This window comes from Dicentrarchus labrax, unplaced genomic scaffold, assembly GCF_905237075.1.
Source record: "Dicentrarchus labrax unplaced genomic scaffold, dlabrax2021, whole genome shotgun sequence".
In the NCBI taxonomy this organism is placed as follows: domain Eukaryota; kingdom Metazoa; phylum Chordata; class Actinopteri; family Moronidae; genus Dicentrarchus; species Dicentrarchus labrax.
Window position 1 is genome coordinate 580001 of NW_026136721.1, and position 12500 is coordinate 592500.

Below are 12500 nucleotides of genomic sequence, written 5' to 3' on the forward strand. Positions count from 1 at the left end.
TCCGAACACACCGCGGTATGTTACGTCACAATGCCGGCGTTCACAAGCTGCTCCCCCAAGACCCCAGTGGTCGCCCCTTCATCCAGAACAACCCTTCCATCCCCACGGGATTCAACGACCTGGCCTTTATTGACTTCTCCTGCAAGAAGTTTGCTCACATCGCGCAGGTATTACAGCAGGAGCGTACCTCTCTTTATACATATCGGTTTTAGGGTCAGTATTTAATCCACTCTTTTCCCTTCCAGGTCTGGTGTGAGACAAACCTCCGTCGCTGTATCAGTAAGTTTCATCGGTTCGTCTGTGATTGCTGTGACAAGGCGTTCCCCCTTCGCTCTGCCCTGGACCTTCATAAAACCACCTCCCACCCGGACAAACCCACTGACGTGGAGGAAATGGAGGACGAAGCAGAGGATGGAGCTGCAGAAAACAGTGATGAGAACGACAGTGAGGATAGTAAGAAGGAAGTCCTGCCCTTGGAGCAGGCCAGCTTTTTGGAAGCGTTGGGTCTTCAGCACATTTCTACGGTGAGGCTTTAAACTCAAATCATATTAAGAGGGTGGATGAAATGGAAAATGTTTTGTGAATTGATCGTTACAGACTGTAGGAAGGCTGTAACGCAGCCCGGTAACTGTCCTCTGATGGATGCAACCTTTATATCTCAGGTGAAGTCCGGTCCTACTGACGATGAGATCCATCAGGCGCACCTGGACAGCATTAAGGTGATCCACGTGGAGCCGCCATCCTCCAGCCTTCCCCAGGAGCCGGCCTCAGCGTACCTCTCCGGAGGTCTGGGGCTGACTTTGGGGCTCGGTGTGGGTGGTCTGGCTGCCCTCAGCATCCCCCTGCTGGAGGCCTCTGGCTCCGCCTCCGCCCTGCAGGGCCTCTCTCAGCGAGAGGCCCTCGGCCTACTCTCCCTGCAGCCCTTTCAGACCGGCTTCCTCCTGCAGCCTGACGGGGGCGCTGCAACAGGTAGTGCAGCCTCATCAGGGGTCAAACCCGGAGAGGCAGGTGGAGCCGGGATCATGGAGCTCGCAGACATCCAGCAGATCCTCAAAGTGGCGAGCGCAGCACCGAATCAGATGGGACTGACCCTCCCACCTCTGGCCAAAGCTCCAGGATTTGCTGGAGGTGCTCAAGGTGGGTGTCGGCTCGAGCTGGATGTTCCTGTGATCGATCAATCAATCGATCAATCAGTTTCTTAAATACTGTTTTTAAAATTCGGTGACTCCTAGTGCTCATCGACTGTTTCTTCCTCCTGCAGGTCAAGTCCAGGGTCAGAAGGCAATGCCTCCATTAAAGCCCAAACCTCCCATCACCCCCCGCTCCAGCCTTACAGCGACGACTCCGCCCCCCCTCCAGAGCTCCCAGCAGGCCTCACTGGGCTGCATCAGCCCCAGCCTGCCACCTCCCACCCCGACTCTCTTCAAAGCACCCTCCTCATCCTCATCATCGTCCTCTTCAGCTGGGAATGGAGGGCAGTTGGATGCAGAGTGTATGGGTGACGCTCACACGCCTTTGTCTGATTCGCCACCAGCTGCTACAACAGCAGTACATGAGGAGGCGGGGCTTAGCGGGAGAAAGCCAGGAACCAAGGGGGGAAACAACGCCAACGCTGGCTCGGCTAAAGGCTCATTCCCATGCCGATTCTGCGACCAGGTGTTCGCCTTCTCCGGCGTCCTGCAGGCTCACATGCGCTTCCACCTCGGCATCCTTCCCCACCAATGCAACATCTGCGACTACGTGGCTCCAGACAAAGCCACGCTGATCCGACACCTGCGGACACACAGTGGCGAGCGACCCTATGTCTGCCGGGTCTGCCATTATCCTTTCACTGTCAAGGCCAACTGCGAGCGCCACCTCAGGAAGAAGCACGCCAAGACCTCGAGGAAGGACATTGAGAAAAACATCAAGTACGTCACTTCCACCACCACAGCGAACATCGCAGCAGCAATCACCGCTGCAACAACCACCGGCCAGGACACGGAGACAGGAGCTGAGACAACGTGCCGGTTCTGTGGCGAGGACCTGAAGAGCTACCGGTCTCTGCAGATCCACCTGCGCACACACAACGGCTGCCAGAGGAAGCCATTTGAGTGCCGGCGTTGCGGCGCTGCCTTCCTGGCTAAACGCAACTGCATCCACCACCTGCTCAAGCAGCACCCTGAGGTGCAGGAGAGGGAGATCGAAGAGCATATTGCCACACTCCTGCCTGCCACTGTGCCCGCCGCTACCGTCGCCTCTGGTCGGGCTACTGCAGCGAACCAGATGGCGCTGAACGGGATCAGTCAGCCTCCGATTCAGGCACTACAGGCAGTGAAAGTGGAGGAGCTGGCTAACGTGATTTATCCTACAGAACTGGACCAGCCACTGGACTTCTCTGCCAAGGGTCGTGGATCCGGCAGCCAGTCGGGGTCTCCTGGGGTCAAACTGGAGAGCGTCTCCCCCAGCTTCGACTGCTCCGTCCTGGACCAGCCCATCGATCTCTCCATCCCCAGCAAGAGGCAGAGGAGGGAAGCAGCCGGCGCCGGAGAGAAGAGGGAGATCAAGACGGAGCAGAGCGGCAGCAGCATCGTTGACCAGCAGCACGCTCTGGCTTTGTCAAAAGAGGAGAAGACGGCGAGCACCCTGCCTCCTCTACACCCTCACCCCCAACTTGGCTGCTACCAGCTACCCCCCGGATCCACCCCGCCCCCGCCTCCCTCCCCCAACCTCAGCAACAACTCAGCACGAGCCCAGCGCCTCAAACCCCTGCTCCCTAAACCAGCCTCCTCTACCTCCTCCTCCTCACCCTCCACTGCCCTCAAGGAGCTCCCTCCTCTGGCCTCCATCGCTCAGATCATCCACTCTGTCTCCGGAGCTCCAGACCTGCTGAAGAGAGAGACCGTCGCACTGGAGGGTAAAGCCCAGGCGGGTGCTGCCTCTCAGGCCGATTCTGCTGCAGACGCCCCGGGACCCTCCGCTGTTCCAGAGACACAAAGTGAGGATGTGTCTGAGGGACCCTCCAGGTATGTGAGCTTCTCATCTGGTTTATTCTGGTTTGTGTTGATCAACAGAAAAGTTGATCTTCTCCAAAGGAAAGATTTGCTACTTTTTCTCACTTTTACATAATTTTCAGTGAAGAATATGGGGATTTTTTTTGGTATAGTCTAAATCATTAATGAATAAATAAAAAGGAACCGATAACATTTCGTTAGAATTCCACAGACACTGAGAATTACATTAATATTGAATTTCATGCAACTATACTCTTAATTTGGTAATTTAGGTGTTTGTAAAGCAGGTCTTGTACTGTACAGCTGTAGGAGAGGGATGTAGGTCAGTCTGTCTGTAAACTTTTAGCTCAGTTTTACCACCAGATGGCGCCAAAGCAATAACAATAGGATGTCATTGTGCGCCTCTTTGTCCCACAGAAAGCGGACCAGGAAGAAGCCTGCTGCCCTGGCAGTGAAGGAGAAGGCCACAGTAAGCAGCAGCAGCAGCAGCAGCAGCAGCGGAGGTGGCGGGGGCATCGACCTGGAGTCCAGCGGGGAGTTCGCCAGCGTGGAGAAGATGTTGGCCACCACTGACGCCAACAAGTTCAGCACCTACCTGCAGACCGGAGCTGCAGACCTGGGAGGAAAGAGAGGTAGGAGGAGGGACACATGGATGGAAGTTTGAGTGAGGGAATAGATGATACACTGAGGCTTAACTCAACCCCCTGCCCTCGCTGTGAACAGATGCTGACAGAGCAGGAGGAGGGGAGGAGAAGGAGGGAGGAACGAAGGAGGAGGTAAAGACGGCAGCGGTGGCGCCGCAGTCCAAAGGAAAGAAGAACGCCTACTCCAACTCTGTCCAGAAGATGACCTGCCCCTTCTGCCCCCGAGTGTTCCCCTGGGCCAGCTCTCTGCAGAGACACATGTTGACACACACCGGTAATACACAGCCACCAATTAGGGCTGCACGATATGGTAAAAACATCATATTGCTGATTATGTGGGAATTTTTGCATCACAAATTTAATTTTCACTAAATAAAACAATTGAAATCATGATGATTCTTTAATCTGAACAACAAGATGTGTAGACCAGGGAACCTCTGCAGCTCTACAGGACCTCGTTGTGATTTTAACTGTGCAGCCCTACCGCCAATACAATGCAAATATTATCACACAGACTTTATTTAAGCTGGTTAAATGAGACAAAGATCACAAGAACTAATAATTATTGTGGGAATTTCTATGAAGTTTAGTTCCATGTTCTGTTTTAAATCGAGAAACAATGATTTTTGTTGGATGAAAGTCTTCATTCCCACGTCACTATTGGACCAAACCAGAGCAGGTGCAGAAGTCTAGTTTTCTCTCAAACCACTTCTTTTATAGTATACTGAAAGATTATTGAGGATGTTTCTGTAAAAAAATATACTTTACTTTGACTTTTGTCTGTCCATAGGTTTGCCTTTGTCTCTATTGGCTGCCAGTGGTGGCACATTTACATTTGAAACTGTTTGAGGCCCAAATTATCCAACATTTCACAAAAAATCCAAAATATGAAAATCAATCTGACCCACTGGAATAAACTCTGTATAAAGTAGTTGAAACCAGCTCCACCTGTAACGTTGCAGCATAAATAACATTAATGCATCAGTTTATGATGTCACATAGTCGGATATCAGCAGGAGACCTTTTACTTTGTTCTTCTTCTACTGTTGTTATTTCTGTGTTCAGATTTGTCCTGTTTCGTTACCTGTTCACACATTCACTCCGTCCGTCTCCTCATGTAAATCCTTTGTCTCTCTTCAGGCCAGAAGCCTTTCCCGTGTCCGAAATGCGACGCCTTTTTCTCCACCAAATCTAACTGTGAGCGCCACCTGCTGAGGAAACACGGTGTGACCCACCGAACGCTGCGACGCAACGGCGCCCTCACCAAGAAAGACGGTGACGAAGGATCGCACGAGAGCGCAGGTCAGAAACAAACACATCTTAAAGTTAGAGGAAAGTCAGAAATGAGCAGAAATTCTGAGGAGTGGGATTCTGTTTTTACCAACATGATATTGATCTCCTGATATTGATCATCACTGTACTGATGGCGTTGTGTTGTGCTGCAGAGAGTCAGTCGGAGACGGAGCAGGTAGCACAAGAAGCACAAGATCTCAGCGCCTGTGCAGACTCCGGCCCCACAGCAGATAGCCCCGCCCCATCAGACCAACAGGAGGCAGAGCCAATGACGCCGAGCCCCACCCACAAGCCAAGCCACGGTCAGTCATTAGCAGCAACTGGTCGATTAACCATCGTCTGGTGTGAGCTCCACTGCTTTAAGTCCTGTTGTAAAATGCATGAACAAAGATGGATGGAGTTAAGAGCTCTTACAATAAGGTTTTTTAATCATAAGTGAAAGTGAGATGTTATATTGGATTTGTTTTAGAGAACCTTAATGTCTTTATTGCGTTTTCACTGTCACACGGAGAGGATGATGGTGTTGACAGATGTTGGTTTGTGCTGCAGGTTGCAGTCCAGCTGAAAGTGTTGCAGAGCAGCCGGAGACAGAAACCACAGAGCAGCCGGACCAGCAGAGGGCGCCAGAGAGCAGAGCAGCACAGGGAAAACAGCCTCCACTGAGCAGCAGCAGCAAGGTAAGGCTACCTGAGCTCATAGTTTATCTTTCTATATTTGTCATGTGCAAGCAAACTGGCTTATTACAGGCACCAGGTTGCTCTGTCTGGGGTTTATTCTTCGTCAGTAACAGTTAGAGTGGAGAACTGTGATTGGACCGATCTGATTTAAATAAAGTGTCTGTACGTCCATTCAGCTGATTCCTTTAACTCTCCTCCAGGCGGAGAGCGCCGACGATGACGACTGCCACAGCAACAAAAGTCTGGACCTTAACTTCGGCAAAAAGCTCATCGACTTCAAGCTCTCCACGTCCTCAGGCCCCGCTCAGGAAGAGCAACCCTCCTCTTCATCCTCTACCTCTGCTCCCCAAGCAGCAACAGAGAGCCAAGAGAAGGAGAAAAGTGCTACAGCCTCCTCCTCCTCGTCCAGCAGCTCCGCGGTGAAGCAGCAGCCGGAGTACAAACACGTATGCCGAGTGTGTAAGAAGAGCTTCCGCTATGCCACCACCCTCGCTCGCCACGAGAGGGCGCACCTCTCCGAGGACACACCGGCGCCGGTGGAGGAGAACCCGCCGGTGAAAGAGGAGGTGGCGGAGAGCAACGCGGCCAAACCGACTGAGGAGGAGAAAGACGAGGAGCTGAAGAAGGAGGCAGAGATGGAGGAGGAGGAAGGAGGGAGGGGAGGTGAGAGTGAGGGAGGAGAGAGCGGGGAGTCGGAGGAGGAGGAGAAGGAGAAGGAGGAGAGGAGTGACGAGGAGGCGTCAGAACCAAAGAGTTTAGAGGGAGGAGAGGCGTCAGGAAGACGAGTGGACAAGAGGAAGAAGATCTGTAACGTCTGCGGCAAAAGATTCTGGTCTCTGCAGGACCTGACCAGACACATGAGGTCACACACAGGTACGACACACACACACACACACACACTTCAAAACAACTTTCAACTCTCAGATGTGCATCACTTTGGATAACAGAATTTGTACATTTGTAAAATATACAACTTCTGATGTGCATTCGGCCTCCAGACACCACACGATTTCCACACAATTGTAAACATGTTCATTTCACACCTTTGATGTGGTACATCTTCAAGGAACTACACCACGTCCAGTTGCCCTTAGACTCAACTGACTCTGACGTCCTTGATATGCCTTTCCCCAATTGGGGACAAGATAAAAAATAAACACAAAAACTGAGCTGATAAGTACAGCATCCTCGGGGCATTTCACATTTCGCTCTGAGACAGCACAATGAAGGGGACCTTGCTTTGCAAATCATATTTGTTTACTGATCTTACTGATTTTATAAATACAATTGTATCAGTCAATTTTGACCTGGGGATATCCTGGCTAATATTTGACATATACCTGTCAGTGGTTATCCAAAATAACTAATAATTTCTGCTTATTTTGTTCAAAAACATGGTATAATTTCATGTAAATTAGGTTTATTGTCCATAAATAGAGGTGTAAAAGAAGTTTAACATTTGTGGTAATGTGTTGGAATGAAGTTGGCTAAAAAAATGGAACACAGAATGGTGTGATCATTTTATACTTTATGCTTTATAAACAGTCGGACTAGAGGGGTCAATTTGACCCAGAAGGACCACAGGTGTGACAATTTGCTGCCATTAAAAAAAATTGAAATGGTTTCAAAACAATATCCTGACTACACTTTGACATAGACCAGTCTGTGATAATGCATCAACATATGTGCCTCTGATCATAACCATCGTGAAAATATATTTTTTTACTCAAATTAATTATAATTTTATGTAAATTAGGTCTATCATACCATACATTACAAAAATAAGTGTAAAATATAGTGCTGTCAGTTAAACGTGTTATTAACGGCGTTAACACAAACCCATTTTAACAGCGTCAATTTTTTTATCGCAAGATTAACGTTCTTTTTGGCCTAGCACACTTTGTAGTTTTTTTCACATGCTGTTGCAACTAGTAATGTTAGAAAAACTACAACACCACACCAGATCTAGCTAGACCGGAAACAAAACAACAGGCACGCCGCACACACTTGTTTAAGAGTAGTAGACGTTACATTTTGCGTGGATGGCGAGCACGAGACGCCAAAAAGGATGCCAATAATATTCTGAATGGAAAGTTTACTTTTAAAAAGTTAACTATGACATTAATGCGATTAATCGTAATTAAATATTTTAATCGTTTGACAGCACAAGTAAAATATATGTTCATGTGTTGGAAACAAGTTCACTAAAAAGGTGAAACAAATAAATTGGTGATCATTTTATACCTCATACTTTATAAGCAGTCAAAACAGACCGGGTCAGTTTGACCTGGGAGGACAAAAGGTGCATAGTAAATGGGAAGACAATACAAGGGTTAATATACTAATAACCTCAGTATCTACCTCTATATAATTTACATATACAGTGTCTGCATATAAATGCCCCCCCTCTCCTCCCCCTCTGTGCCCCCCCAGGTGAGCGGCCCTACCAGTGTCAGACCTGCGAAAGGACTTTCACCTTGAAGCACAGCCTGGTGCGCCACCAAAGGATCCACCTGAAGCCCCGCGGAGCCGACGGCGGCTCAGCCGGGAACGACGACGCGAGCGAGGACGGGGACTCCTGCACCCCGACCCCGACCTCTACCTGCCCGCCCTCGGAGAACGAGAGCGAGTGTGGGGGGGCCAAGGAGCTGGAGGAGGAGGACGTGAAAGAGGAGGGCGAGGAGGGCGATGGAGCAGAGTCGGCCACATTGGAGGAAGAAGAGCCGACAGCCGTCGCTTCTGAAGAGCCGGTTGCTGAGGAAAAAGACGAACTATCAGCGAACTCTGCGATGCAACACCCGTCTGCTGACGCGACTCCCAGCCGACAAGCTACTGACACAAAGAGCGACGACTCCTCAGCCGACTCCAACGTCTCCAAAGACCCCTCCCCCTCGTCCTCCACCTCCCTGCCGGACGAGCCCGTGGCAGCTGCCCCCGCAGAGGGCTTCATCCAGGGGCTGCTTGAGATCCACGCCAAGCCCCCTCTGGAGCACATCCTGCCCAACGGAGAGCCTCCTCTGGTGGGGATAGACTGAGGGGAATGTCCCCCGGCTGGCTCCACGCTGTCCAAACCAACGTCACCACAGTGCCATACGACGGAAAGACGCTACACCATTGATGATGATGATGCAAAAACCAGCCCGGAAAACTTTTTTGATCGAAAGAAAGACGAAAACCTCGTTTTCTTGAAGTGCCTTACTACTAGTCCTACTTCTAAGAGATGTTTTTTGCTATATCTTTATCTGCATTATTACGGAGGATGGATCTAATTTTTATAGCTTTTTATGATGACAATGATTTGCATTACTATTTTTTTGTGCGGGGAATCTCTATTTCAGCAATAAAAAGAATAAAGTTTTGATTTATTATTGTTCTAGATTCTGTTTGAGAATTGATGATCAACTTAGGAGGCTCAGAGAGACAGACAGAGACTGAGACCGACTGTCAGTATCTGCGTTTATTCTTCTGTATTTAAATCACAGCTGGGCTCGGGACGCGCGGCAGAGACTGGAACAGTCCAGTTTTAAGATCTGAACCAGCTTCGGATTTGAGAGCGAACTAGTCTGGGTGGGGAACTCGACTTTGTTTTAATCTGCCAGCCACAGCAGCTTTCCACAACTCACCAGCCACTCGTCCTGCTTGACCAGGCGTTGAGATATTTTTGGATGAAATGCAACCTGGAGGTGATGGCTGGTAGTTGTCTCTCACTGTGTGACAAAGGAAGCTTTTTGTAACTGGAAACCACAGAATGGCCGGCGCCTCGCTTCCGCACCGATCCCCGTCTCTCAGCCGGCTCGGAAAAACACACAAAAACTTTCACGAACTTTGTCAAAAGTCGAGTCCGATTTCTGTGTGGAAAAAGAAGTCTTGGAAGGGCGGATATAGTGTTGATCAGTTTGTGTTCTTCATGTTTGTTTGTTTTTTAAAACCCATCACACTATTGATCCCTTTGAAGCCACCCTGTGAGTTGGTTTGTGTTTTAATAATTTCTCATTCATAATCATTCTCAGTTGATTCCATGTGTGTACAGAGAGTTGAACATGTGGCACGTGTTGCTAGAGTATTTTCTGTTGTTTTTGCGTGTGTGCGATTATCAGTGACTTTTAGGTGTAGGTAGGGGAATTCTTGTGTTTTGTGGATTTTTTTTTTTATAACTGAACAAATCAAAACATTTTTTTGTCGTGTGCGTATGAGTGTGTGCGATTCCCGCCTGTCTCTCTTCATCGCCCTCTAGTGTTCAGTTAGGGTTTATTACAGGGCCTCCAGCGTTCAGTTTACCTCAACCTCTGCTTTTTAACTGCAACCATTAAAACAACGGATGAGCAGCTCTGTAGGCAACCTTTTAAATCCTTTGTCTTCCTGAACAAGGCTAGCAGGGTTCATTCTTTGCTAGCCTTGTTTCCACTGTGGGCCAAATCAGAGCTAGCCAGGGCTAACTCGTTAGCGTAGCTTCAGACACAGCTAGCCATCACAAACGTGTTCAAGTCGTTACTGGTTTAGCTTTCACAACGGCCCAACAGAGCTACGTATGGCTAACAGTATCGGCGACAGTGTTGGGCTAAGTCTGGCACACGAACGATAAAAACAGCAAACACAAGGGCTAACAGATCAGACAAGATAACCAAGCTACCAGTGCCTTCATTTGGTTTACTTAATTTCTCTGGTGTGGTCAGTTGGCTCTAGCTAGCTCTTATCATTACCCATGGATATCAAACGCCTGCTCAAATTACACGCTAACTAGGGCTAACCGACCAGAGCGGACAAGCTGACAGTGGATTAGCTCAGTAAACTAGTTTGATATGGTCGGTTAACACGTTGCACCACAGTTGGTTAACAGCATTTCTAGGAAGTGGCAGGTCAAGCTAGTTCCTGCAGTATTATCTCAGTCGGCTCTGGAGCGCTTTAGTACTGTTTGTCCCTAACCAACCCCCGTCTGCTCCTGTGTCCATATGAGGACTGTTTCCTGTTCCAGTCGACCCAGAGACAAACAGAAGAGCTAATTAACTTTCACTTCTATGTGACATATACTTCAGCTGTGTTGGTTCATCATCAGTGAGGTTATTAGATACCTGAAGACGCGGCTATGAATTTGGCGTTAGAGACAATCAGTTGTAATTTTCAAATAGAAAACAGATTAAAGAAAACTCACTCAGTTAAATCTCAGCAGGATTTCCAGAAGGAGTTAGATAACAGGGTGAAAGGGATGGATGGATGGATGGATGGGTGGATGGATGGATGGATGGATGGATGGATGGGTGGATGGGTGGGTAGGTTGAGGGGGTGTGAGTGAACTGTATTACCCTGCTGCACACACAAACAAACACAAGTAAAAGGGCTAATTCTACCCCCTTGCAGCAACCCAACCGGACATTTCCACAACTGAAAAAGGATCTCGCGACCAGAGGGGACGGGTAGTGTGTATGTGCGTTTTCTTTTTCGTGTGAAGATGAATATAGCTAATTTCTCTTCTTGTACGTTTTTGTCTCTCTGTTTTTGTTTTGTTTTTTTATAAAGCAACCTCATAATCAAAACGAATCGAACCTCAACGGCTCATAACGGAACTGTAAGGCAACGACGGTCAGTCAGTTTGTCAGTCAAAAAGAGAGGCGAGAAATATTGAACAACCACAACTGGACTGACTGGACGCTTGCTGTGAACTGGCACTAACAACTCCCAAAACTACTACTACTACTACTTCTTCTACTACTAGTACTACTACAGTGGAATATCGCAACACAATCAAGAGAGAGAGCGAGAGAGTTTCATTACGTCACGCCCAAACCCTGACACCTCGGTCTGCAGTCCTAATATCAAATCACTGAATGACATCGATTTCTGAATCTACAGTGAGAATCTGACAGAGGTTCAGGACTCCAGAAGTGTCACGTTTTGAGTCACAGCAGCAAGATCGTGGTTGGAGACTAATCTTCCTCAATTCAGAATAAAGTTTCTCCAATATGGAGGGTCTTCACTGGCGATCAACTCCCACGTCATCCGAAGCCTTTGATCCAACGTCAACTAAAGTCTCTCGTATTGTTCGAACACTTCCTGGAACCCAAAATTAAATGTATAGATTTCTATATCGTCTATATAATGAAAACTTGTAGTTCTTCTTAGGTTTCATGGGTCGAAGCAGACATTATTTAGTTGGCTACCTTGCTAACTGTTTGTTAGCTTGGTTGCTAAGGGGACAATAAGTCCATGCAGCTCACTTTGTTTTTGAATCACTAATTCCTGACTTACCATTTCCTAAAAACCCTGTGGCTTTAGCTTCCTCCAGAGGTCAGCGCTGTCAGAACACTTTACTGCTGGCCCAAATTTCAGCCGCGTAAAAGTCTTGTTGCTCGTCAAACTCCACCAAAGTCGAATCTGACGTGAAAAATGTGTGTTGACATGAGTTTATTTCACAGTAAAATGTTGCTGTTATGTGACTGGGCCTTTTACACTGCTGTCCTCTCTTCAACGGCAAAGCTTAATGACGAAAACCGCGAAATAAAACCCGCTCTAACAGCACCATCTGCTGGTGAACGCAGGCTACTACTGAAGCTAACAACGTACAGAGTCGTGATTACGAGATTCAGAGTACAAATTATGAAATTACATTATGAGGTATTAATTTGAACATTTGTGAAGAAACTCTCTTTCTCTCTCTCAACTGTTTTATGTTTGTTAGCTCTGTCTGTATGTCCCTCTCCCTCGGGATTATGCGTTAATGTACGTCTGACTGTGTGCGTGTGCGTGGCCATATGAATACTGGACTTCCATTCGAATGCACATGGACTGTTTTTAAATGTATTTATTTGGAGCCCAGGTGTGTGTTTGTGTGCGAGTTAGTTTCTGCAATGACTTGAGAAGAAGCCATGTATTAAAAATATCACATTTATGCTGCAGAA

General features: G+C 48.1%; 1 protein-coding gene across 5 annotated transcripts in view; it reads left to right on the top strand.

The window, feature by feature from the left end:
- The window catches only part of rreb1a (ras responsive element binding protein 1a), a 59535-nt gene that overhangs the window by 45930 nt on the left and 1105 nt on the right, over nucleotides 1-12500 (top strand). For 4 of the 5 annotated variants that reach the window (XM_051385715.1, XM_051385716.1, XM_051385712.1 and 1 more), the window contains 11 exons: nucleotides 1-167; nucleotides 246-524; nucleotides 663-1137; nucleotides 1262-3005; nucleotides 3411-3625; nucleotides 3717-3947; nucleotides 4778-4939; nucleotides 5083-5232; nucleotides 5480-5607; nucleotides 5808-6480; nucleotides 8041-12500. The exon at nucleotides 1-167 is cut by the window's left edge and continues 23 nt beyond it; the exon at nucleotides 8041-12500 is cut by the window's right edge and continues 1105 nt beyond it. In XM_051385715.1, the coding sequence (XP_051241675.1) occupies nucleotides 1-167; nucleotides 246-524; nucleotides 663-1137; nucleotides 1262-3005; nucleotides 3411-3625; nucleotides 3717-3947; nucleotides 4778-4939; nucleotides 5083-5232; nucleotides 5480-5607; nucleotides 5808-6480; nucleotides 8041-8642 (4826 nt within the window). In that variant the 3' untranslated portion in view covers nucleotides 8643-12500. The remainder of the gene's footprint in view (nucleotides 168-245; nucleotides 525-662; nucleotides 1138-1261; nucleotides 3006-3410; nucleotides 3626-3716; nucleotides 3948-4777; nucleotides 4940-5082; nucleotides 5233-5479; nucleotides 5608-5807; nucleotides 6481-8040) is intronic. The other variant, XM_051385714.1, reaches the window with a different exon arrangement.